General features: G+C 44.0%; 1 protein-coding gene across 7 annotated transcripts in view; it reads right to left on the bottom strand.

Annotated features, from left to right (window-relative positions):
* Window positions 1-294: 294 nt before the first annotated feature.
* Window positions 295-23336, bottom strand: part of SGSM3 (small G protein signaling modulator 3) — a 58192-nt gene continuing 35150 nt past the window's right edge. For all 7 annotated transcript variants that reach the window (XM_044300968.1, XM_044300971.1, XM_044300969.1 and 4 more), the window contains exons 9-22: window positions 21546-21691; window positions 19964-20191; window positions 17862-17916; window positions 16325-16452; window positions 15528-15683; window positions 15374-15428; window positions 14882-14931; window positions 12809-12961; window positions 9737-9807; window positions 7658-7706; window positions 6946-7031; window positions 6303-6425; window positions 2900-2960; window positions 295-1942 (exon numbers count right to left, since the gene is read on the bottom strand). In XM_044300968.1, coding sequence (XP_044156903.1) covers window positions 1859-1942; window positions 2900-2960; window positions 6303-6425; window positions 6946-7031; window positions 7658-7706; window positions 9737-9807; window positions 12809-12961; window positions 14882-14931; window positions 15374-15428; window positions 15528-15683; window positions 16325-16452; window positions 17862-17916; window positions 19964-20191; window positions 21546-21691 — 1445 coding nt within the window. In that variant the 3' untranslated portion in view covers window positions 295-1858. The remainder of the gene's footprint in view (window positions 1943-2899; window positions 2961-6302; window positions 6426-6945; window positions 7032-7657; window positions 7707-9736; window positions 9808-12808; window positions 12962-14881; window positions 14932-15373; window positions 15429-15527; window positions 15684-16324; window positions 16453-17861; window positions 17917-19963; window positions 20192-21545; window positions 21692-23336) is intronic.

Here is a 23336-nt window from a genome sequence, read left to right as displayed (position 1 = left end):
GTCTCACTGAAACATGCAAGCTAGCTCTCTTTCCAGAAGGATGAGAACCAGAATGTCTCATAAGACATTTGCCTAACTACTCTTTAAAAATTCTCGAGAGCAATTTTTTTGGTCTGCCTAGTGATAAAGAAATTAGTCGAACTTAAAACAAACTGAATCTTGTCTGGATTGCTCATCTCTAATCTGGAGTGTTGATCTGGGCACTATACATTTTTGGTACAGTATGGCACTATAGGTAGATAGTGTTGGAATTCAAATGGGAACGATGCTTGGATGGAAAAAAATCTAAGTATATAGACACTGTATGGCATTTTTATTTAGGCACTGTATGTTATAAACCAGGTGAGATTTTGGAAGTGTAGGTAAAGTCAAACATAAGAATGAGAAACGTGACATACATGCTTCATTTTCATATACGCAATTATCCCTTGATTTTCTTTCCTCTTCATTCTGGGACACTATGATAAGGTCAACACTTTCTTCCCTGCATTCATTTTCATTAATGAGACCCAGTGCATTCCCGTTATTTAGTTCTACTTTATAAGAGTAGGGTTTCCACGTGTACTCAACATGAAGGCACATAAAGCCAATCTCTATATGGTATTGTGCTTGCAAATGAACATTCAAACATATACATTTACATTTCAAGAATATCACAGCACTAGAGATATAAGTGATGTGATACTATTGAAACACAGCCTGGCTTTCAGGTAACAGACATTGTAGAGAGCTCTCCTTGCACAAAATTGGAAATTTTATATTTCAGAATTTGGATCTACTCGTATTTCAAACGTATTCAAAACATGTAAAAAAATAGAACGACAAAATACTGCAACATTCAAAGCTTTGTCCTATTAATCTACAAAGGGAAGTCTAGTCACAGCCAACTGGTCCTTTAATACACTATCCAAAGTCATGGAAGGTAAAAAGTTGCCTTCGACGTCTTGGTATACAGCAATACATTTCATTGAGAGCCATTGTCTCATGTTACTCTTAAAGGGGTTATTCAACTCCTATAATGACCCCTCCCCCCCACTAATGCCTGGGCTCTCATATAGGTTATACCTACCCGGCAATCGCCTCGCATCTGATCCCAGCATTGCCGCTGCTGCATCTCTCCATCGCTCGGATCAAAACATGGGGGAGAGAGGGAAGTTAGCCAATATCATGCTTCAACTGGGACAAGCCTCCCTAGCCTCATGGGTGAGGCTAGGGAGGCTTGTCCCAGTTGCAGCATGTTATTGGCTCCCCCTGTATGTTTTGATCAGGGCGACGGCTAGATGCAGCGGTGGCCGTGCGGGGATCAGAAAGTGGCATGGGTGTCGGGGAGTGGGGTAAGTATAATCTATATGAGGGTCATTGTAGGGGTTGGATAACCCCTTTAAAACTTAATTTTTCTGAAAAGTGTCATGGTTCAGTAGTGGAAGGAAAATGAAAGGAGGTAGGAAATGTGCTGACAAAAAGAAAAATCAACATATCTGCTTCAAAATATACACTTATATATTTCTCTGTACTTTATATATACACAGCTATAGATTTTCAGGAGCTTGGACCGCCCGCTTCATTAAACTGGATACAATCTGACTTGTCATGGGATGAGATAATGGGACTGGTCCAGTGTAGGGTAGTTCTGAAATGTAGCAGAATCTCGTCCCTGTTTTCTGGCTGTGGACAAGTTCCTCCATTGCCTTAATGGTAGATTTCAGCTGGAGGTCACATCCACAGATTTATTATATGAAGAAGAGATTTTTGCAGAGAGTTCTTGGCAGTAGAGTAGTAACAGAAAAGTGCATTGCTGGAGTGAAGTTCTGTAAGACTCCATAGAGTCAGACATTTATTCAGCACGAGAAGAACACCATCAGCCGTCAATATCCCAGCTGAAGAGGTGATGTTTAACCAACATGTCTTGTACCCCTTCCTTCAATGGCCTCTTCTCCTTGTCCTGTAAGATTGTAAATATGGAGGCGAAATTGAATGATACATTTTACTGAAATGACATTTTATAGATACACACACATGCCATACATAGCATGCAAACCATACTTTTTCCTTAAAAAACCTTCTACAAATGATTATTTTTTTCTTTTCTTCAGTAGGACCAAGACAAGAGGCAGATGCGCCCCTGCCTAAGGGCACATCACACTACTGCAGCATAAGCGATGGAAACCACATTCTAGCTTTCCAGTACTGATCTTAGAAATCCATGTATGACTAGAAAAGCCCTCTGGCTGTTCACATGTAATGGCCTGCATGCCAGGGGCTGTAGGCAGTGTGGGAATAGGTAAGTGATTGCAGTGGCTGGCACTGATGGGAGCTACATGGTACAGTTCAAGTAGGGGCACTGTAACTGGTACTATTTAGGGGAGAACCATAGATTAAAGTGGTGGCGAAGAATTAGAGAAACATGGCTCAGCGCCACACATGTCCATTTTCCAGTAAATGGCTCGGCTGCAATACTACATTCAGGTATGGCAATGTTTTTGGGACAAAAACGGCATGTTCTTTTGATCCTGGCATGGTTCATGGACACCTTGGCATGGAAGATTTAAGGTGCACTGTAGCATAGCATTGCTATTAGGGCACTGTGAGGAGAATATGAATGGGGACTCAGTGTGTGACTAACACTCCTGGAAGGTCCTTTCATTGGGAAAACGGTGGCTGAAACTATGGTGAGTACAGTAGGAGTGGATTTTATCAGGGTTGTCTTGGGTACCATCCTTCAAAAAAATGGTGCTTCACTTCAATGGGCTGTCCAAAGAAAGTGGAAATGGAATAATTATTTATTGGCCGATGTTCTGACCACTGGGATTCCCACCAATCACGAGAATGGGGGTCCCTGAATCAAGAAGTGCTTGAGCATGCTCCTGTAAAAGCACCTTCTCAAGTCATACTGACTTACCTCTCTTTTCACAGGCAATTCCCAATCTGGTGACAAACTGAAGGCAAACTTTGACAGAACCCTGGATAGTAGAAACATAAAACCATTTCAGATATATCATCAGAATGTTCTGCTGAGTAACTATGTCATATCTGTCAAAATAGCATCAAAAGCAAATACTGGGACTACAGCAGTGACAGATGCCTCATGGCAACTACTGCCATCTAGGTCATAGATGTTCCTCTAGCTGTAAAAGGAAAAACAGCAAATGGAGAACAAAGATTCTGCCCATACTAGAAAATGACTAATTGCTGCAGGAAATCTCACCGTAGCCGTTGTAAAAAATCCCTGCTTTCCTTTCCTTAAAGGGGTTGTCTAGGTTCGGAGCTGAATCCGGACATATCCCCATTTTCACCTAGGCATCCCCCCTGACAAGAGCATCAGAGCAGTTCATGCTCCGATGCGCTCTCTCCTTTGCCCTGCGCTGAATCACACAGGACAAAGGCATTTTGTAGAGTTCCGGTGACAAACCGGGCTCTCCTTAGGGCTGCCAGGCGGAGACTTCCGCCCAGCAGTGAGCCCGGTGACGTCACCTGCACTGATAAACATAGGGCAGCGCTAAAGGCCACCCATCAGAGCCGGTGACGTTGCTGAACACACTGCTGGGTGGAAGCCTCCGGCCGGCAGTGTGTTGTAGTAAATAAAAGAGCCCTTGCCCTGCGTGATCGTGTGTAGGGCAAGAGAGAGCATGGGAGCATGACATATGGGTATGTCCGGGTTCAGCTCTGGACCCGGACAACCCCTTTAAAGATAACCTGTCACCACGAAATGCAGTGCAGCCTGCAGGCAGTATGTTATATAACAGGAGAAGCCAAGCAGAATATTAGCAAATAAAAGAATCAACCAAACTTGTAATTTATACATTTAGGAATTTGCTCTTTCGGAGCTCAGTTGTACACTGGGCCATCTTATCAGTGACTGGTAGCTATCTCTGTATACACATTTACACAGAGAATGCCATTAATCACTGATAGCACCTCCCTGTATACAGCTATCAGTGACTGACAGCTATCTCTGTATACACACTTACACAGAATGATATCACTAATAACATCTCCCCCCTGTACAACTATCAGTAACTGACCGCTATCTATGTATACATACTTACACAGAGAATGCTATCAATCACTGATAACACCTCCCCCATGTACAGGTCACGGATGAGGTATAGGAGGAAACACCAAACTAACAACGAGGAGGGAAAGGGAAAGCCACTAGACCTCAACGCTAGGGAAAGGAAAAGGTCACCTCTTAGTAACCTTACTCCTGGCCCTAACTATATGAGAAACCCCTTGAAGGTAGACATTCCCATACTGTGTAACCTGGGACCCTGGAGACCCTAGAGAGCCCCAAGAATATTGCCAGGGCTGAGGCAACCCGTTCCTTCCCTGATGAAGGAACAGGCGTCTCCCTGAGGCCTAGTAACAAAAAGCATGGAAGGGAAAACAAAACACAAAACAAAGGCGACACTTAACTTCTGTAGTGATTGAAGAATAGGAACACCAAAGACGACCTCACACCAGCTCTGCCAAACCCAAATGAAGCTATCTACCGCACAGTCAGAAGGGTGGGGGCAAAACTAAATAGGGTACAGTAATGAGTACTAAGCTACACCTGAAACAGGGGATGAAGTCACAAACAAACATTGAATAAAGAGTAATCAAAGAGGCTGTTCGATTCCTCCAGGTCTCCTTGATCTCCTGACATCTGTCACAGAAGGGACCGTGACAGTACAGTCATCAGTGACTGACCGTTATCTCTGTATACACACTCACACAGAGAATGCTATTAATCACTTATAACACCTCCCCCATGTACAGCTATCAGTGACTGACTGGCAACTGTGGCATAGTATGACTGGATTGGCGGGTAGTTGTCACATACAGGTCTCGTCCACTAGAGACTTCTGGAGGCGAATCCACTATGAGCACAGTAGACGTTTAAGATTGGTTGGTGTGCCCATACATGATACAATTGCGATAGTATGTACAATCAGTAAAATAAAATTCTCGATTTCGCGCTGGAAAACAAATTAATTTGCTGCCACCACTCTTCGTATTGAATCGGGGCGAAGAAACCTCGGCTAGCTAATCCTAAAAAGACGAAACTGTTATTTGCAACCTATTTTCTCCCAGGCTGTGAGCTCTGTGATTGGCCAGCGCTACAGCAGAACAAGGGCAGACTCCGCCTACTATAACTTAGTGACCGAAGATACCGGAGGGCATAGCGGGAGAACGGAGCGTGGCCCAGGAATAATAGCAAGTGCAGTGAGATCCCCGGGTGCCGCTCTCTATGTCTGTATACTTAGTTCACAATGTCAGGATCGGTGAAAGGTCCTCTTTAAGGTCATCTTCCTTCTTTTACCAATCAGCTGTGTGATAAGGATCTGTCCTTCTCTTCTTGAAGGTCTGACCAGGCTTAAGGAGTGTGAAAACTCATGCTGTGTTGGGGCCGCTCAGATTAGAGAGAAGGCCCATTTATGAGGTTTTGTCATGATGATATCAGATTGATGGATGTATAACCTGACAGGGGGTCAGTAGGAATCTTTGGCCACGGTTTGATAATTAACCTCTGCTCTGTGAGCTGTAACGGAAAGTTTTAACTCTTTGTGTGCAGGAGAGGGCTCTGGTGATTCTGTGATTTTAGTACATGATGCAATTGCGATTTCTTCGTATTGCCGAGATCGCGAAGCGTCACACTGACCACTATCTCTGTATATACACACTCACACAGAGAATGCTATCAATCATTATGTAATTCAGTGGAAGCTGTATAAAGCAGTAAGTTCCTCCTAGGTATCATAAGAAGCTATATGGGACTGGAGCATGGGTACATGGGATTTGGAACAAGCCAGCCAACATTTTATATATATTTTGATAAAAAAAAAATCTAAATAGGATTCAAAAGGAAGCCAGTCATTTTTTAACTCGTGTTAGCACAGCATAGTAATGCAAATGTTATTTATCGTATACTGTATTCTGTCTAAAGTAATTTTTCGACACTCCATTAGGGAATTCTAAAGTAGTATTCCAGGGACTAAAATATTGAACAAGATGTTAAAATCATATGTTGACCTTTAAAATTTCACTTTACATGCCTGCATGATGATCGTTACTTGACCAGGCAGAGGCTGGCTTGCTATTCTGATCCAATAGACAATACAATACATCATGCAGATACGAACTGGAGATATGACAGGGAACCAGTGAAGTATATGTAGAAGCTTATTATGGGTTTTCCTATAGATCACAGCTGATCACTGGGTCCAATAAATAAGTCTGTAGTCGGGGAGCCTTTTCACAAAAATAGATTGTCAATCGCCCCTTTAAACTATATATGTTTAGCGTAAACGCTATGTGCTCACCTTAATTCACACTTTATCTGTACCCAACCTGGGCTCCTCAGGAAAGACCACGGCTGGTACCATTTCTCCACTGTCTGTAAACTGGAGCAAAGTACTTCCAGCCACAAGTGGATGACCTGTTCACTGTAATTAAACAAAGATAATCATTATGACATTATGAATACCATAAGAATTGTCCTATTAACCCAACACTCAAATGGAAATGCTAATATCAACTCCTCAGCACTCTCTGAAATATACAGTATATCTGTCTTTGAAATGTGGTGACACAAACATGATTTTTCAGTAAAACATGGTTTTATCCACCAAAACTACTAACACAAAAAATGTTGATATTGCAGGTAATTCAGCCTAAAGATAAACACACTGTACCACAAAAAAAGGGAGAAAAAAACAAAAAAAACAATGCCATATTACAGTTTTATTCTATTACCAACCCAATAAAAATCATAAAAGGTTATCCAATAAATATGTACATGAAAATGGTACCAATTAAAACAACCTTTCACAAAAAACAAGCCCTCACATGGCTGTTTTGACGGAGGAAGAAGAAATTACAGCTCTTTTATTTTGAGGCCCAAAATAGGTTAGTCCTTAAGGGGTTAAGCCTTATAAGCAAAGATGCTTTTGTTTTATGACTTACTTGAGACCAATACATATAAGTGAACGGAGCTTGACATCCATCTGTGCATGAGCAGCATCATGGCTTACGTTCACAGACTGTACACCCTTGGGGAGGAAAAAAAAAAAAAGGAACATTTTTATTTCCCATGCTACTAAAATAAAAATAAAAAAAAAGGTAAAATACATTTCCAAAAAATGGAGGTGGGGATTATATCATGAGGGGAATATTTGAAGTTACTTTTGCCTAAACCTAACACTTTTGTCTAGAAAAGCTTAAAACGAGTAAAAACAACTCAAGAGTTTATTCAAACTCATGTCATACATTTGGATGTCATGTTAAAAAAAAAAAAGTGTTGTGGTGACTGTATAGCAAATTTATTAGAGAATTCCACTAATTATAGTTTATTATTACGCACTCATACAGCGCTGACATATTCCGCAGCACTTTACAGACATTAGTATCATACTGTCCCCAATGGGGCTCACAAACTAAGTTCCCTATCAGTATATCTTGAGTACCCGGAGGAAACCCATGCAAACATGGGGAACATACAAACTCCATGTAGATGTGGTCTTCTGTCGGATTTTAACCTAGGACCCCAGAGCTGCAAGGCACGAGTGCCAACCACTGAGCCATCCTGCTGCCCACCTGCATACTTGCCTTTATATCTCTAAAACGTTCTATATTACGTAAAGAACTAGTGAGATCAAGCGGAATAAAATACGCTTACCCTGTACAATAGTTCCTCTGGAGTTAACACCTTGCCGTCCTCATCTAACCTGTAATACAAAACAATATACACACGTCTGTATGGAAGCGGTCAGCAGCCCAGTATGTACAGTATGCCACATCCTGCCGCATCTGTATACAGTAAGTACATTTCCTTTAATACAGCATCAATAAGACCTGATAGACGCATTATAAATTGGTCAGCGCATACGTCTCGCTTGTAACGGTATCAGGGATCTCAAGTCTCCCGGACGTTCAGGGAGTCTCCCGCTATTAGATAGCGGCTCCCCGACGCCCGCATGTGAAACAATATATCCCGGAAAGGTTTACTCGCAGTAAACTTTTCCGGCAACCTGTAGCAGTGTCCCCTTCTCAGTGTGTGCGCACAGTGCAAAAAGAAGCCTGTGTGCACGCGCGGGATCTCAAAGCGGGAGGAGGGGGAGGGAGGGAGAGGCGGCACTGAGGAGTAGAAGGTGGCGCTGAGCGCGAACGGCGATCCACAGACCTCTCCTGCTTGGGCACCTTATTCAATGATTGACATGTTAGTAAAACCTGTTTTTCCACAGAATAAAGCCACAAATAGCTTTTATAAGGCCACCTTAGAAATCAGAATGCTACCCTGGACATGAGCATATGTTTAGCTCACAGGGCTTATAGGTGGTGACAGAATCCCTTTAATCATATACATAAATATGATAATTTGGGGCAGGGTGGGGGAAACTACTGTGTGGGGGCAAACTACTACATGGGGACAGTGTGGTGGAAATTACTGTGTGTGGGAAATTACTGTGTGGGGGGGCAAATTATTATGTGGGGGATTACTATATAGGGGCAGTGTGGGGGGCCTTGCTATTGGGGAGGCACTATAGGGACAATTCTATTATTTTTGAGGACAATATAGGGTGTTATTATTATTACTGGAGCACTCTAGGGGATAGTATAGCTGCTGTGGACAGTATAGGGACATTTGGGGTAATTTATCAAACTGGTGTAAAGTAGAACTGGCTTAGTTGCCGATAGCAGACAATCAAATCTCACCTTTCATTTTTAACAGCTCTTTCGGAAATCCAGTTCTACTTTACATCAGTTTGATAAATGACCCCAATTATGTCTATTAGGCTCACAATTTTTTTCAGCAGTATAGTACCTGGGGCATTGGGGGGCACAACGTGCACAGTATTGGGAGTGGCAGCAGGATGACACTGTGGGGACACCAGGATGGGGAGGTTGATGGAAAAATTGAGAAATCTAACGTGTCTGTGTTACAAACTCTGTAGAGACTGAAATAATTTGTCATGGCGGGCTGGGTCAAACGGAGGAGAAGAGGAAAGAGAAGGTCTACATGACAGGGGATGTCCCTGGATGTAAGAGGTATGTGGTCACTATGACATGTAGAAAGTGTTTTTAAAGGAGAGTTACACTTTAAAGGCTATATTTGTTTGTCTTTCCAACCTGCTTCTTGTTTTTTTTAAGTTAAAAGGTTTACCTGGGAATTTGATATGGATAGTCTATCCTCAGGACAGGTCATCAGTATCAGTTCAGTGACCCCTGCTGATCAGCTGTTTGAAGAGTCCACAGCGCTCACAAGAGCTCAGGTGAGCACTGCGGTCTCTTTATAGTTTACCAAGCACAGCGCGTACATTAGACAGCAGCGATGCTTGGTATTGCAGCTCATCTCCTTTCACTTGAATGGTACTGAACTGAAACTAGGCCATGTGATGGATATACAGTGACATCACTGGCCTCCCAACAGTTGATCGGCAGGTGTCCCGGGAGAAGGACGCCAGCAGATCTGATATTGAGGACCTATCCTAAAGATAATCTTATACACCTTGCTGGTACTGTATTACACTACAGTTTCCTTGCACGAGAATCTGAGTGGAAAAAAACATGTGTAATCCGCAATCAGTGCAGGCAGGCTATGTGTGAATGTGTTGTCTGTGCAATTTTTCTTTTGGGGCCCCACTTAAAATTTTGCCCAGGGCCACACTTTGTCTAAAACCGGGTAACCCCATAAACTAAATGTTGAATAAAAGGGAATCTGACCGTAGCCTGAAGAGCAGCTGTTCTCAGAAATTACCTGTAGGTCTTGCAGAGAACAAGGCGTGAATATACTGAATCGAAGTCTCTCTCCACTTCCCGACTGGCAGCCTTCAGGAAAGAATTAACACATAAATTATGATCCTATCCTATGATCATATTCAACTATTTTTTTCTTTTTTAAAAGAGGTTTTAGTTTATGTGACATAAAACGTGCAGACCATATATACACTGCCGGTCCCCAAAAAAAAGTCTCCACCTGGATTTAACTAAGCAAATGGTTATGAGCCTCCTATTGGATAATTACTGCATGGGCAAGTATCTTTCAGCTGGCAACAAGTTATTTAACCCCAACTGGTGCAATGAGTGGCTTCTCATTTCTTAATCATGTCGAAAGACACATTTCATGGTCGTGGAAAAGAAGTTAGTCTGTTTGAGAAGGGTCAAATCATTGGCATGCATCAAGCAGAGAAAACATCTAAGGAGATGGCGGAAACTACTAAAATTGGGTTAAGGACTGTCCAACGTATTAAAAACTGGAAGGATAGCGGGGACCCATTGTATTCGAGGAAGAAATGTGGTGGGAAAAAATCCTGAATGATCGTGATCGGCGATCACTTAAACGTTTGGTGAAATCAAATCGAAGAAAAACAACAGTAGAACGCGGGGCTATGTTTAATAGTGAAAGTAAGAGCATTTCCACACGAACAGTGCGAAGGGAACTCAAAGGATTAGGACGGAACAGCTGTGTAGCCGTAAGAAAACCACTAATCAGTGAGGGAAACCAGAAAAAAAAGGCTTCAATTTGCTAGGGAGCATAAAGATTGGACTCGGGAGCAATGGAAGAAGGTCATGTGGTCTGATGAGTCCAGATTTACCCTGTTCCAGAGCGATAGGCGGCGGCGCATCAGGGTAAGAAGAGAGGCAGATGAAGTGATGCACCCATCATGCCCAGTGCCTACTGTACAAGCCTGTGGGGGCACTGCTATGATCCGGGTTGCTGCAGTTGGTCAGGTCTAGGTTCAGCAACAGTATGTGCTCCAAGAATGAGGTCAGCTGACAACCTGAACATACTGACTGACCAGGTTATTCCATCAATGGATTTGTTCTTCCCTGATGGCACGGGCATATTCCAAGATGACAATGCCAGGATTCATCGGCCTCAAATTGTGAAAGATATGTCTCATGCTCCCTGAACCTATCTTTCACACATGGATTGGCCACCACAGAGTCCAGACCTTAACCCCATTGAGAATCTTTGGGATGTGCTGGAGAAGGCTTTGCGCAGCAGTCAGACTCTACCATCATCAATGCAAGATCTTGGTAAAAAATGAATGCAACACTGGATGGAAATAAATCTTGTGACATTGCAAAAGCTTATCGAAACAATGCCACAGCGAATGCGTGCCGTAATCAAAGCTAAAGGCGGTCCAACAAAATATTAGAGTGTGTGACCTTTTTTGGGGGACGACGACTTTTTTGGGGGGGACAGGCAGTGTGTGTATATATATATATATATATATATATATATGACATTATTAAGAACATCTGGCACTGACCACACTATTAAAGCACATCTAAAATTTAAAGACATTCTGTCATCAGAAATGAGTCCTATAACCTAAACATATGGCGTGGCGATGTCCCTAGTAATACACTGAATACTAAAGTGACTTTATCAAATGCTCCTGTGGCTCTATAATCATAAAAAAGAGGTTTATATCACCTGTCACTCACTTCAAAATGTGTCCAAGGGGGCATCTCATGGTGAAAGGTGCCTGGCTGCAGCCATCTCGTTTAGGTGCCCAGCGCCGCCTTCTGAAGTGAAATCGCCACCCTCCCTTTCATTAGATCCGCCTACCTCAGTTCATCTACCTCTCTAACGCTGGAGCGAGCGGACGTTAGAGAGGCGGCGATGAACTGAGGTAGGCAGATATAATGAAAGGGAGGGCGGTGATTTCACTTCAGAGGGCGGCGCTGGGCACCTAAACGAGATGGCTGCAGCCGGGCACCTTTCACCATCCACTTTAGGATTCAGTGTATTACTAGGGACATCGCCATATGTTTAGGTTATAGGACTCATTTCTGATGACAGAATCCCTTTAAATAGTCCAGAGATATGGCAGTGAGTTAACCTCCGGCTCTTCAGCTATGGTTAACCTACGACTCCCCGCGTGCTCCATTCATTTTTATGGTGTCCTGAGAACAGTCAAGCAAGCGTACATCTTGGGAGTTGCAGCTTTACCGCAGTTGGAGAGCCGGAGGTTAGCCATCACAGAGATATGGCATCTCTTTCAGCAAAATAGATGCCAGCTGGAGGAAATATGTTCAAAATGCAATTTTCTTAGTGCAGCTTGTGGCTTTAAATTTTAAGGAATAAACCTTAATTTAGCTGTCAGGGGCTTTTGGACATTTTGCACCTCTGAGCATCAGAACAGTTTTCTCCTCCTGACATTTACAATCAAAACTTAGCACAAAACACTCACTTATACTAACCCCCCATACCTTTATATTTTCAGAAAGTATACACCTGCCACGTTGTCAGAATGTCACTCCCCACTTTATACATACAGGCACCCTCATGCAATTTTGTGTTAAAGTGGAATTTTTCATAAAAGTTGCATAAAAGTTGATATTAGTAGTTAAGTGTAACCCAAGCAGAAAGTTATATGTATCACACCTACACATAGTTCAAGTAAATATAAGGCATGTAAGCCAAAAGTTACATATGTACACCTCTTAATAAAATCACCAGAACTGGAAAGACCTGAAAATCTGCTTTTAAGTTGGAAATTCTAAAAAAAGGAACACCTTTTAAAATATTAGGGGTTACACATTGGAAACAGTAAGTGCACCCCTAAAACCCATACATTTCCTGGCAGCCGACAACCTGATGACTGCCGGTGTCCTGATGGGCTACTGACAACACTGTCCACATTCATGTAACATTGTGACAAACTAAAAGAAAAAGCAATAATGTGCCAGCCAAGTTTTGCATACTAAAAACTTGATGGGTGCCCTGGCATTGCCCCCTCATAATCCTAGGCTGCAAGGGCTTCTTGTTACCAATATCTGACTGATGTACTCTACTGCATCTGTGTGGACCTCTTACCTCCTCAATGAAGAGCCAGGGATGACAGGGACCTCCTAACAGAGATGGTTTCTTCAGTCCATGCTCAAATATTGCCTTAATACTTGGACATAAGGTTCCTCGAACCAAGTCTGTAACCCCCTCTGTGACAGAGTCATCCCCAGCAACTGAATACTGTGGAACAAAAAAACTATGAAAGCCTCAGTTGTGTTCTAGGACTACAAAGCATTTCTTCACATACATCAAATATACCGTAAGTGACTCCGTGCCATTCTTCTACTAGGACAGTAGTCTTACTGTAGATGGATATTAATGAGCAATATAGGACTTCACTTAACTTAAAGGGTTTTGTCACTTCAGAAAGTGGCATTTATCATGTAGACAAAGTGAATACAGGGCACTTACTAATGTGTTGTGATTGTCAATATTGCCTCCTTTGTTGGCTCGATTCATTTTTCATCATTATGCACTGCTGGTTTCCAGGGGTTATAACCACCGCTGCAGCGCAGATAAGAGGTGGCCAGGACGAGAACTGCTGCACATGCATGCCTATGCGTGCTCCTATGGTCCCGGCCACCAGAGAGGCCAACGCTTTTCCTACAGTGTGCAAGCATGGCCACCGCTGCTGGACTGCAGGGTGGTCGTAACCTCTGGAAACGAGCAGTGTATAATGTGATGGAAAAATTAATCCAGCCAGCAAAGGAAGCAATATGGACAATCACAATACATTAGTAAGTGCCTTGTATTAACTTTCTCACAATCCTTTTAACTACAGTAACTAATTATTATTCACCATTACAGATATTTCAGCATCTGTCACTTCAATGAAAGCATCACAAGAATGCCGATTGGCAAACAGCTGATTTTGCTTGGCAAAGAAGCAGGCAGCCAAGCACTGAATGGCAGTCTATGCAATACAAGGATGGATCGGTCCGCAAGAATGGGAGTAGCACCAAAAGAAGGACTCTCCCTTCCAGTTCACATAGGGGGATCCCGAGCGGAGGAGCGCCTTCTATTATGTCCATATTCCTTAATGGGGAATATGGACAGTAGTTGTCTTCCTGAGAAGACCCCTTTAAATATTAACCCTCTATAGTTCCTAAATATAAGTGACTCGTTTGCTTATGCTACAGTCCAGCCCTGCAAAGGAAGCTCTTCCACAGAGAAAAGATGTTGGGATGGACATGCATATAGAATGTTAACACGTGTATCTCACAGGTGTAGTGCCTAGTATTATGGGGGTCATTTATTAAACAGAAATACACCTAAATTAGGCGCACTTCTGGTGCAGATTGTGGAGCCAAGGTCCTTCTGACACTTCTCCCCGCTTACGCCAGGTCTAAAAAAAGGCCCATCTTATTTACCATTTTCTACGCCGGCATAGAAAATGGTCTAAATCAGGGATGGCCAACCTGCGACTCTCCAGCTGTGGCAAAAGTACAACTTCCAGCATGCCCGGACTGCCTATAGCTATCAGCCTACAGAAGGGGGTGGTGGGAATCGTAGTTTTACAACGGCTGGAGAGCCGCAGGTTGGCCATCTCTGGTCTAAATGCAAGACAGCAAGGCAGCTGTCATACATTTAGAAGCGGTGGTGGACCCGCCAAAGTTATGTAGAGGACGGCTCCTCTTCATAGCTCCGGCGGATCCACCGCCAGCGCAGGGCCTAATTAAATTGTTCAAGTTATATTTATTGATGACCTATCCCCAGGACAGGTCATCAATATCAGATCGGAGGGGGTCTGACACCTGGCACCCCCTCCGATTAGCTGTTTGAAGAGGAGACTCGCAAGGTGTCAGCGCTGCCTCCTCTTCACTGTTTACCTTCTAGCTGTTGCATCTGCAGTGGTGAGCAGCTGTAATTACACCTAGGTCATCAATAAATATAACTTGGACAACTCCTTTAAGATCGGTGTCTAAAGTGCCAGTTTTAATAAACAAATCCCTATGTATGCAAACCGTAAAATATGTCTGCATTGTAGCCTTCAAAGTCCATCTATATGATTTTTTTACACATACATTCATCTTTGCTTGCATTTGGAGCCCAAGCAGAGGTTACATTTTAAAAACTGTTTATTGCATGCAGGGCACTCACCTCTTTACTCCTTTCATCAAGAATTTCCACAAACTTTGCGGGAAACCAGCCTAAAAGATTTAATTAAAAAAAAACATGAAAAATAATAAAATATAAAAAAAATATATAAAATACAGCAATAATAATCATAAAACAAGGTATAAAAGGCAATATCTAAATAAATAAAAAACAAAAAAAACACAATTGAATTACATTTTGCAAGTCTGACCAGCAGGTTTATCCTCCCCATATCCTGAGCGGAGACGTACCAGCTTCTATATGGTAATATAAGCACAATATACACATACTGGTGTTTTATGGCGGTCTATGAGCTCCCCTGCGCTGCCGGAGATGCATGCATAAATAAGGTGCGTCCTCCGGCAGTCCATGCGCCCAAATAGAAATCTATGGCAGAAAATCCAATCTCCAAGAGCTCTTTACGGTACGACATGCAATACAGCAAGTTAAAAACAGAGAAACTGTAGATTACAAAAAGGTATTCTATATGCTTACCCCGGAGTCCATTTAATTCTCCTACCCAACAGTGTTCATCCTTCTGAGAAATAATCTAAAATGAAAAAAACAAAAAAACAATGCGATCACTGACTTTTTCCTGAAAGTTATATAACGCTATACATGTGATCCCTCATCTAGCCCAGGGTTATACCGTTATGATGTCATTCTTGCGGAAGCCAAGCTCATCATCATCATGACGCTCAAAGTCTAGAAGAGCCTTTGCTCTACGGCGCCTGCTTCGGGAACATGACACGTAATTCTCATGGTCTCTCTGGTGGCTCTCCATACTGTAGTCAGGTGTCAGGTCCTGAAATGACAGTAACACATTAAGTGGAACACTTAACGGAACATAAGTGGAACAGATTAACGGAACATAACGGAATCCATTGGATGGAATGCAAAACGGAAGCCTTTAAAAGGCATTCCGTTTTGCTCCGTCCTAATAGACGTCTATAGGAAAACATAACGGATCCGTCTGGGTCCCGTTATGCAAGACGGAAAACAAAGTCCTGCCGACAGGACTTTGTTTTCCGTCTTGCATAATGGGAGTCCAGACGGATCCGTTTTGATTCCCATAGACTTCTATTAGGGCAGAGAGCAAACAGAATGCCTTTTAAAAGGAGTCCGTTTTGCATTCCGTCATAATGCAAGTCTATGGGCAGCAAAACGGCTCCGTCCTTCCGTCTTATGGATTCCGTTATAATCCTGTTATAACGGAAAGCCATAACGGACTCCATAACGCTAGTGTGAACCCACCCTCACTCAACATTTGACACAGATTTAAATCAGAGCATACACTTTAAATGAGGTCGAAATATGAACATTTCCTTTAAGCTACTAAAGCCCTAAATTTTGGACACTGGTTTAGATTGACTTGATAGTAATGAGAGGTAAATTTTGGACGATTGTATGAATTTCATTAGCAGGAAGGCATAAAACGCAACTCACTAGGTTGCAGTTTTTAGGGTCAGAGCACTGAAAATGACGGGCGACTTGCAGGATGGCCTCTCTCAGATCTGCCACCAGCGCTGTCTGCTTGATATTCTTGGCTTTTAGGGCCTCAAAGTCATCATCACCTGTGAAAAAGAATAGGACGTACTTTTACATTGGGTGATCATACTTTTTTTTATGAGCGGTGGATCATAGCAGTATACAGTCCGCACAGTGCAATCCATTAGTGCAGATTTGAAGGGGTTAAATGAGACTGAAAATAAAGCCTAATTATTGTCCAGAGACAGCGCCACTCTAGTCTCAAGGCTGTGGCTGGCATTGCAGTTCTGCCTGATTCATGGCTTGTATGGGGTAGAGCTGCAGTGTAAGCCACAGCACATGAGCAGGAATGGCATGGTCTCTGGAAAAAAATAAAAAAATATTTCCACTGAAAAAATAAAAGTGGGCATATGTTCGACACATATCAATCAGAAGTTATAGACACTGTCAATGCCAAAAACGGACAATTTCTCTATACAATATTATATAATCAGACTGCTTTGGTGAAAAGCCCCCTCTTTGGAGAGAGACTCATCTTTGACAACTGAAGGTCACACAGGAGGAAGGAGATCTGAGGTTGTCACCCACTACATGCACGTCCCTGGTGAAATTCCAACAGCCAAGGAACAATGTGCCAGTTTCTTTTTAAAGGAACACTGATCCTTGAATTAATCAAACGTATATGGGTAATCCTGCCCCTGCTGTTTGTCAGTCTGCAGGATATCCTGAAAGATCCTGCCACAAACAGTCTTGTAGAAATTCTGCTGAGAACATGGGTTAATCTCCCAATAATCTGTTCCATTTTTCGCTTTGGAAAGATTGGGGGGGCTGTCAGACGATGGAACTTAAGAGTATGACCAGATGGCGCCATCATGTCACGGCAATGCTGTGTTCGAGTATCGCGTAGCCAAAAGGGCAGCAGTGGGCTCTAATTAAAAGAATGAAGACCACACCGTATTGTTAATGACCATACGGTATTGAAGGTGGTGCGGCCATTAACAATACAGACCCACTGAACAGTGCAGTCTTCATTAGGTTAATTAGTGGTCAGTGACATGACTGTGCCATGCGGTTGTACGTTTTGTCTTTCTCATCTGACCGCAGACAAGGCAGAGAGGGGAGGACAGACATAGGACAGTGAGCACAAAGTCGAAGGAGGGTATGGCTGAGCTCCTGGGACAGATAGAGGTTTCTTTATATACTGTTTAGTTTTAACTGAAATATGAAACAAAATATGATCAAAAAGAGAGGGAATGCTGGGATACGTTTTTTTTCTTTCTATTTTTGTGTATTTTCTATGTTTATTGTTAATATGTAGTACTCAAAGAGCGTGAAAACAGATATCTAGAGAGGAGTGGCGTGAAATGGCCAACTACGGAAAAAAGTTTTCCCAAAAAACTGGATACTCGCCGCTCCTCGCAGAATATCTTAAGCCAACAAGAAAGGTAAGAAAAGAAGCATCTGTCTATTCAATCATATGTAAACTAGTACTTACCAAATAAAAGGGTGGTAATCCCAGACTTTCGGCGCTGACTCTGCCGTCTCATAATCTGAAGACAAACAGAAAGAAGTGATTATTTTCTGAGCGCTCTAATGGACCATACCAACTTATTTTCACATTTGGCCTCCTGTTATATATGGCCCAGGTAGACAATAGTACTCTACATGTAATCAGCAGAACAACTACGGTAAATCTCAGCCCCAACTCAACACAAATGACATCAGGTTATCACTGGTTATACGTGGTTTCAGACAACCCTCAGGCAGCTAGGAACATGCAGGGGACAACAAATAATACATTACAAGGAACTGTTCATTGGGGATTTTCTTACAAGGATATAAATAAAGCTACAAACTAGTGGTAACCAGTCAGTAAAAAAACAAAAAAGCTGTGGTTAAAAATCACAAGATGTTCTCAAAATGCTGTACTGCATGCCGTAAGCAATTAACATATACTACAAGTAAATGCCCAAGCATGACATCCACGTCTTGGTAAGATGGCATTGGTCAACAGTAGCTAGAAAGTAGCAGGACAACTCCCTTTAGGGCTGTTTCACACGAGCGGATGCCGTGCGTGACATCCGCTCCGTGAATGACAGCCAAGACCCGATGCAGACTGCAGAGGCACGGAGCATTAACACGACTGATAATGCTCCGTGCCTCTCTGTGATCTCTTTATTACGAAATCACAGTGAGATAAAGTTGTCATCCCGATTTTGTAGTAAACAGAGAGGCACGGAGCATTATCAGTCATGTTACTGCTCCGTGCTTCTGCTGTCCGCAGCGGGTCTTGGCTGTCATTCACGGAGCGGATGTCACGCACGGCATCCGCTCGTGTGAAACAGCCCTTACAAGAGCAAGTCTTCCCAGCCATATGTCCAGGTGCTGGGAAAATGTAGTTTTAAATAGTACCCAGGGTATATGGATAGACTTTGTCCAGTCAAACTACTCTTTCAAGGGGGTTGTGCCACAAGAGACATTCATCCGGAGTTCCCCTTCCTTCATTATTGCACAACCACAGTTAGGAGGAGTTTAAAAGGAGTGGTGGTCACGCAGTGCTGACACTCCACTTAAAGGGAACCTGTCACCGGGATTTTGTGTATAGAGCTGAGGACATGGGTTGCTAGATGGCCGCTACCACATCCGCAATACCCAGTCCCCATAACTCTGTGTGCTTTTATTGTGTAAAAAAAACAACTATTTGATACATATGCAAATTAACCCGAGATGAGTCAGGGACAGGACTCATCTCAGGTTAATTTGCATATGTATCAAATCATTATTTTTTTACACAATAAAAGCACACAGAGCTATGGGGACTGGGTGTTGCGGATGTGGTAGCGGCCATCTAGCAACCCATGTTCTCAGATCTATACACAAAATCCCAGTGACAGGTTCCCTTTAAAGTCTATGAGCCTATAGGCCCTGAAGGGAGTGGCAGAGCACATATGTGACCACCATTCAGTCTCCTCCTCACTATGGTCATGCAGTGAGGAAGAAAGTGTGACTTGGGAACCCTGTTCTAGTATTCAGTTGAGCCTTGAACAATCACACATTTATCACCGATGCTGGGGATAGGAGATAAATGTCCCTTGTGGCACAACCCTTTAATATGGGCTTTGTCTCAAACTGTGTCCCTTAATGTAGACAGAGGGGCCAAGTCCAAAATGCCGTCTTTTCTTCCATAAACAGTTTGCTCAGGAAGCAAAGCATTTGTAGAAGTATTTCCTTCTGGAAATTTCCATTTCACAAAACCATCACCTACAGTTTACACAGCAACTTCAGCAAACCGCACAATACCCACAACATCACATGCCTGGCATCTTAGCTTAGGCAGGGTGCTGAATCTCCTTAGAGGGAATTTACTGGAAGTACTCTATCTTATGGAGACTTATTGGCAATGCTCCATGGAGCACTTCCAGTAAGTCTCCATACAGGACTGGTCTATTTAAGGAGATTCCGCACCTTGCCTAAGCCACATTTAAGGTATCGCACTGAGCTAGTCAGAATCCTACTCTGTACTGATCATGGAGAACCACTTTCAATAGGTGGCACTGGTTCTCTTTCTTGGGATACACCTCTATGCATGCTCTTCACCTTAGAAAGGCTAGTGACGGCAGCCGTTGAATTAAGCAGTTGGCCCTGGTCTGCGATTAGGTAGGCCAGATGTTTGCGTCGCTGAGCTTCAATCATAACTTCCGTGAGGGTTCCTGCAATCATCATAGCTTCCCGCAGTAGGACATCTGCATCCTCAATATGGGTAGGAATATCTGACAGAGTGTTAAAGATAGCGGCAGAGTTTTCAGACTGGATGAGCTCTTCCTCCTGTAGGTAGGAAAAACATCCGGGAAAACAGATTATAACAATTCTGCCCTATTTACTTACACTGTACGGTATATCTTACTACTACGGTATATCTTAATGCTGCTTTATTTGGCTCCACTTCTATCACACAACCAATAACACAATATAAACCGCATTAAATTCCCGTCTACCTGCACATGCTCTACCACCAGCACAGTTTAGCCACATTTACCTTCCCACTAGACTGCAAATGGACAGAAGTTACAGATGTTGAAGGGTTACCAGAATATCATTCACAATCTGACTTTATTAACAATCATTCAGATTAGTACTAGGATGTTACTGTCACCAGAGTATCAAAAGAGAAACGCAACTGAAAAAAGGTGACTTTTAAAAATACCTTTATTATTTTATCAAAAAGGGGTATTGGTATATATATACCACTGTAGTGCAAAGAGACATGTGAATACTTGAATTTCCTAAAGGGGAGTATTTGCCCCCAGCAAGGAATCCACAGTAACAGGATAGGAAGAAGAGGAAAACAGGGGAGAGGAGCAGAGTCTTATGGACCGGGCAAGGGCGGAATTGTCTCACCCTAGTTTGCCCCCTGGGCTGCTAAGCCCAGGACGACCCCCTGATGGGAGGTTCCCTGTCCCTGAACCTATTACTATCCAGTCCCTGTTAATCCATAATCAAGAGAACCCTAACAAGGGGAAGATAACTACGTGGAGGGTATCAGCGGTTGTCCCAGAAGAGGTGTGTACCGCCGAGGCCCTCCGATCCACATAAAGAAGTGTCAGTGGTTAACCCAAGGATTGGGTGCCACTAAGACTCTACAGATATAGAACAAACGAGACCCCAGAACAAACGAGGGGTCTCGTTTGTTCTATATCTGTAGAGTCTCAGTGGCACCCAATCCTTGGGATAACCACTGACACTCCTTTTTGCGGATCGGAAGGGCCTCGGCGGTACCCACCTCTTCTGGGACAACTGCTGATACCCTCCACTTAGTTATCTTCCCCTTGATTAGGGATTAACAGGGACTGGATAGTAATAGGTTCGGGGACAGGGAACCTCCACCATCAGGGTCTAGGGGGCAAACTAGGGTGAGACAATTCCGCCCTTGCCCGGTCCATAAGAATCTGCTCCTCTCTCCCGTTTTCCTCTTCTTCCTATCCTGTTACTGTGGATTTCTTGCTGGGGGCAAATACTCCCCTTTAGGAAATTCAAGTATTCACATGTCTCTTTGCACTACAGTGGTATATATATATATATATATATATATATATATACACCAATACCCCTTTTTGATATAATAATAAAGGTATTTTTAAAAGCCACCTTTTTTCAGTTGCGTTTCACAATCTGACTTTACCTTAAGTTTTAGCATGCCTAGGGTGGCCTGGAAGAGGACAAGGGAACCTTGGTAGAAAAATACATCCCAGATCCGCAACAGCAGTTTGATGTGCACTACGCTGGCAAATGCCGTGAGGAACCAGTGCAAAGTGATGAGAGACAGCTCTGCAGACAGCCAAGGGGAAAAAGAGACAATGGAAGAGGTTATTCATGCACAAGAGCAATCAGAATAAAGCAATATAGTCAATCCTGCTCTGTATTAAAATCTGAATAATGCACAAACAATAACTAACTGTCTCCAAGGTATAGCTTAGGCTGTACAGCTGCGTCAAAATTCAGGTTTCTCGCTAGTATCATTGGGGGACACAGACCGTGGGTATAGCTGCTTGCTGCCACTAGGAGGCGACACTAGGCTAAGAAGTGATAACTCCTCCCCTGCAGGCTATACCCCCTCCAGCCTGGAGAGAGCATATCAGTTTTTAGCTTAGTGTCGTAGGAGGCAGACCTCCCTGCTTTTGCAGGGCGGCTTACTTTTATTATTTTATCTTTTTCCTTTTTTAGGTTTGGGGAAACAGAGTCGCCTAGCCACTCTGTCTACCCCGGGAGCAAGGCCGGTGTCGGAATCCCTCACCGCTCGCCCTCCCCAAGAAACGAAAGTGGACCAGGGCAGCCCAGCTCCCCTGCTTCCCGCCAGCCAAGGGGTCACCTGAATCCGGCGAGACCCTCCGCCATCCCAGTCTCCTGCCACTTCGTGTGCCAGCGGCTGAAGAGGTGGCCCTGCTGGTACTCTGAGAAAGGGTGAAGAGAAGGGGATGAAGATGGGGTGAGTAGTCCGCATTGGGTAAGTACCTCGGCCCTTCCCCTTCCCCCCGGTCACCTCAGCATAAGATGGAGGACCTTTTTTCCTCAGGTGAGCCATTCCTGGTGAGGGCCCCACATTACCTCAGGCCCCAATGTAAGTTTGGGCTTCTGTCCAGACGGGGGGCCTGGGTTCTCCTCAGATTCCGTCCAGCAGCCGGCACTGGTCCAGTTGTACGGCCTGCGGGGTGAGCTCCCGCGGCCGGTGTTCGGCCAGGGCGCTTGCAGTGCGCCGCTCCGGTCACTCCACTTCCCGGCCGGCTATTCGTTCGGCCGGCGCTAAAAATTTAGGCCCCGGCTCCTCTTCGGGCCTACCGGGACTCAGCCCGTGCAGCTTTTAGCGGCACGGGATGGGTTCCCGCAGCGAGAGGGGACTCACCCCCTCCAGATCAGTGGGCAGACATCGGCGCTGCTCTTCAGGCCCGCTGTGGTAACCGGCCGGCAGTACCGCCCGGTCGGCTGTGCGCCAAACTTTATGTCCCGGCCTTGCGGCCTACTAGGCCGCAACTTTCATTCCAGTTATGGAGGGGGCGGGTTCGTCCTTTAGGCGCGGATTCTCCCCGACTAGCTGTCGCTCCTCCCCCAGGTGCCCGCTGAGCTCCGCTCCCGGTCCTCTGAGCTGGGTTAACCCTTTGTGGCAAGTCGTTTGTTTGCAGCTGGCTCTGCATTATTCGGTGTCCCCTTCTGCAGGCCAATTACCTTAGATTAGGAAGTTAACCCTAACCCCTGCCTGCCGGCATGTCCACCCTGGTGGTAGGGTATGGGGCTGGGCCCATGTCCTATGGACAGGGGAGGATTGCTCACAGTTTCCTAATCCGCCCTCCGGGGCTGTTTGGTTGAGAATGCACACAGGAAGAATTCTCAGACCACCCTTCTGGGTCGTCTGGTGTATAGGCCACCACATGTGAAACCCAGGGGAACACATCTTCCCAATCCGCCATACGGGCCGTTT

The sequence above is a fragment of the Bufo gargarizans genome, chromosome 7 (assembly GCF_014858855.1).
Source record: "Bufo gargarizans isolate SCDJY-AF-19 chromosome 7, ASM1485885v1, whole genome shotgun sequence".
NCBI classification, from domain to species: domain Eukaryota; kingdom Metazoa; phylum Chordata; class Amphibia; order Anura; family Bufonidae; genus Bufo; species Bufo gargarizans.
This window is presented reverse-complemented; position numbering and strand designations above follow the sequence as displayed.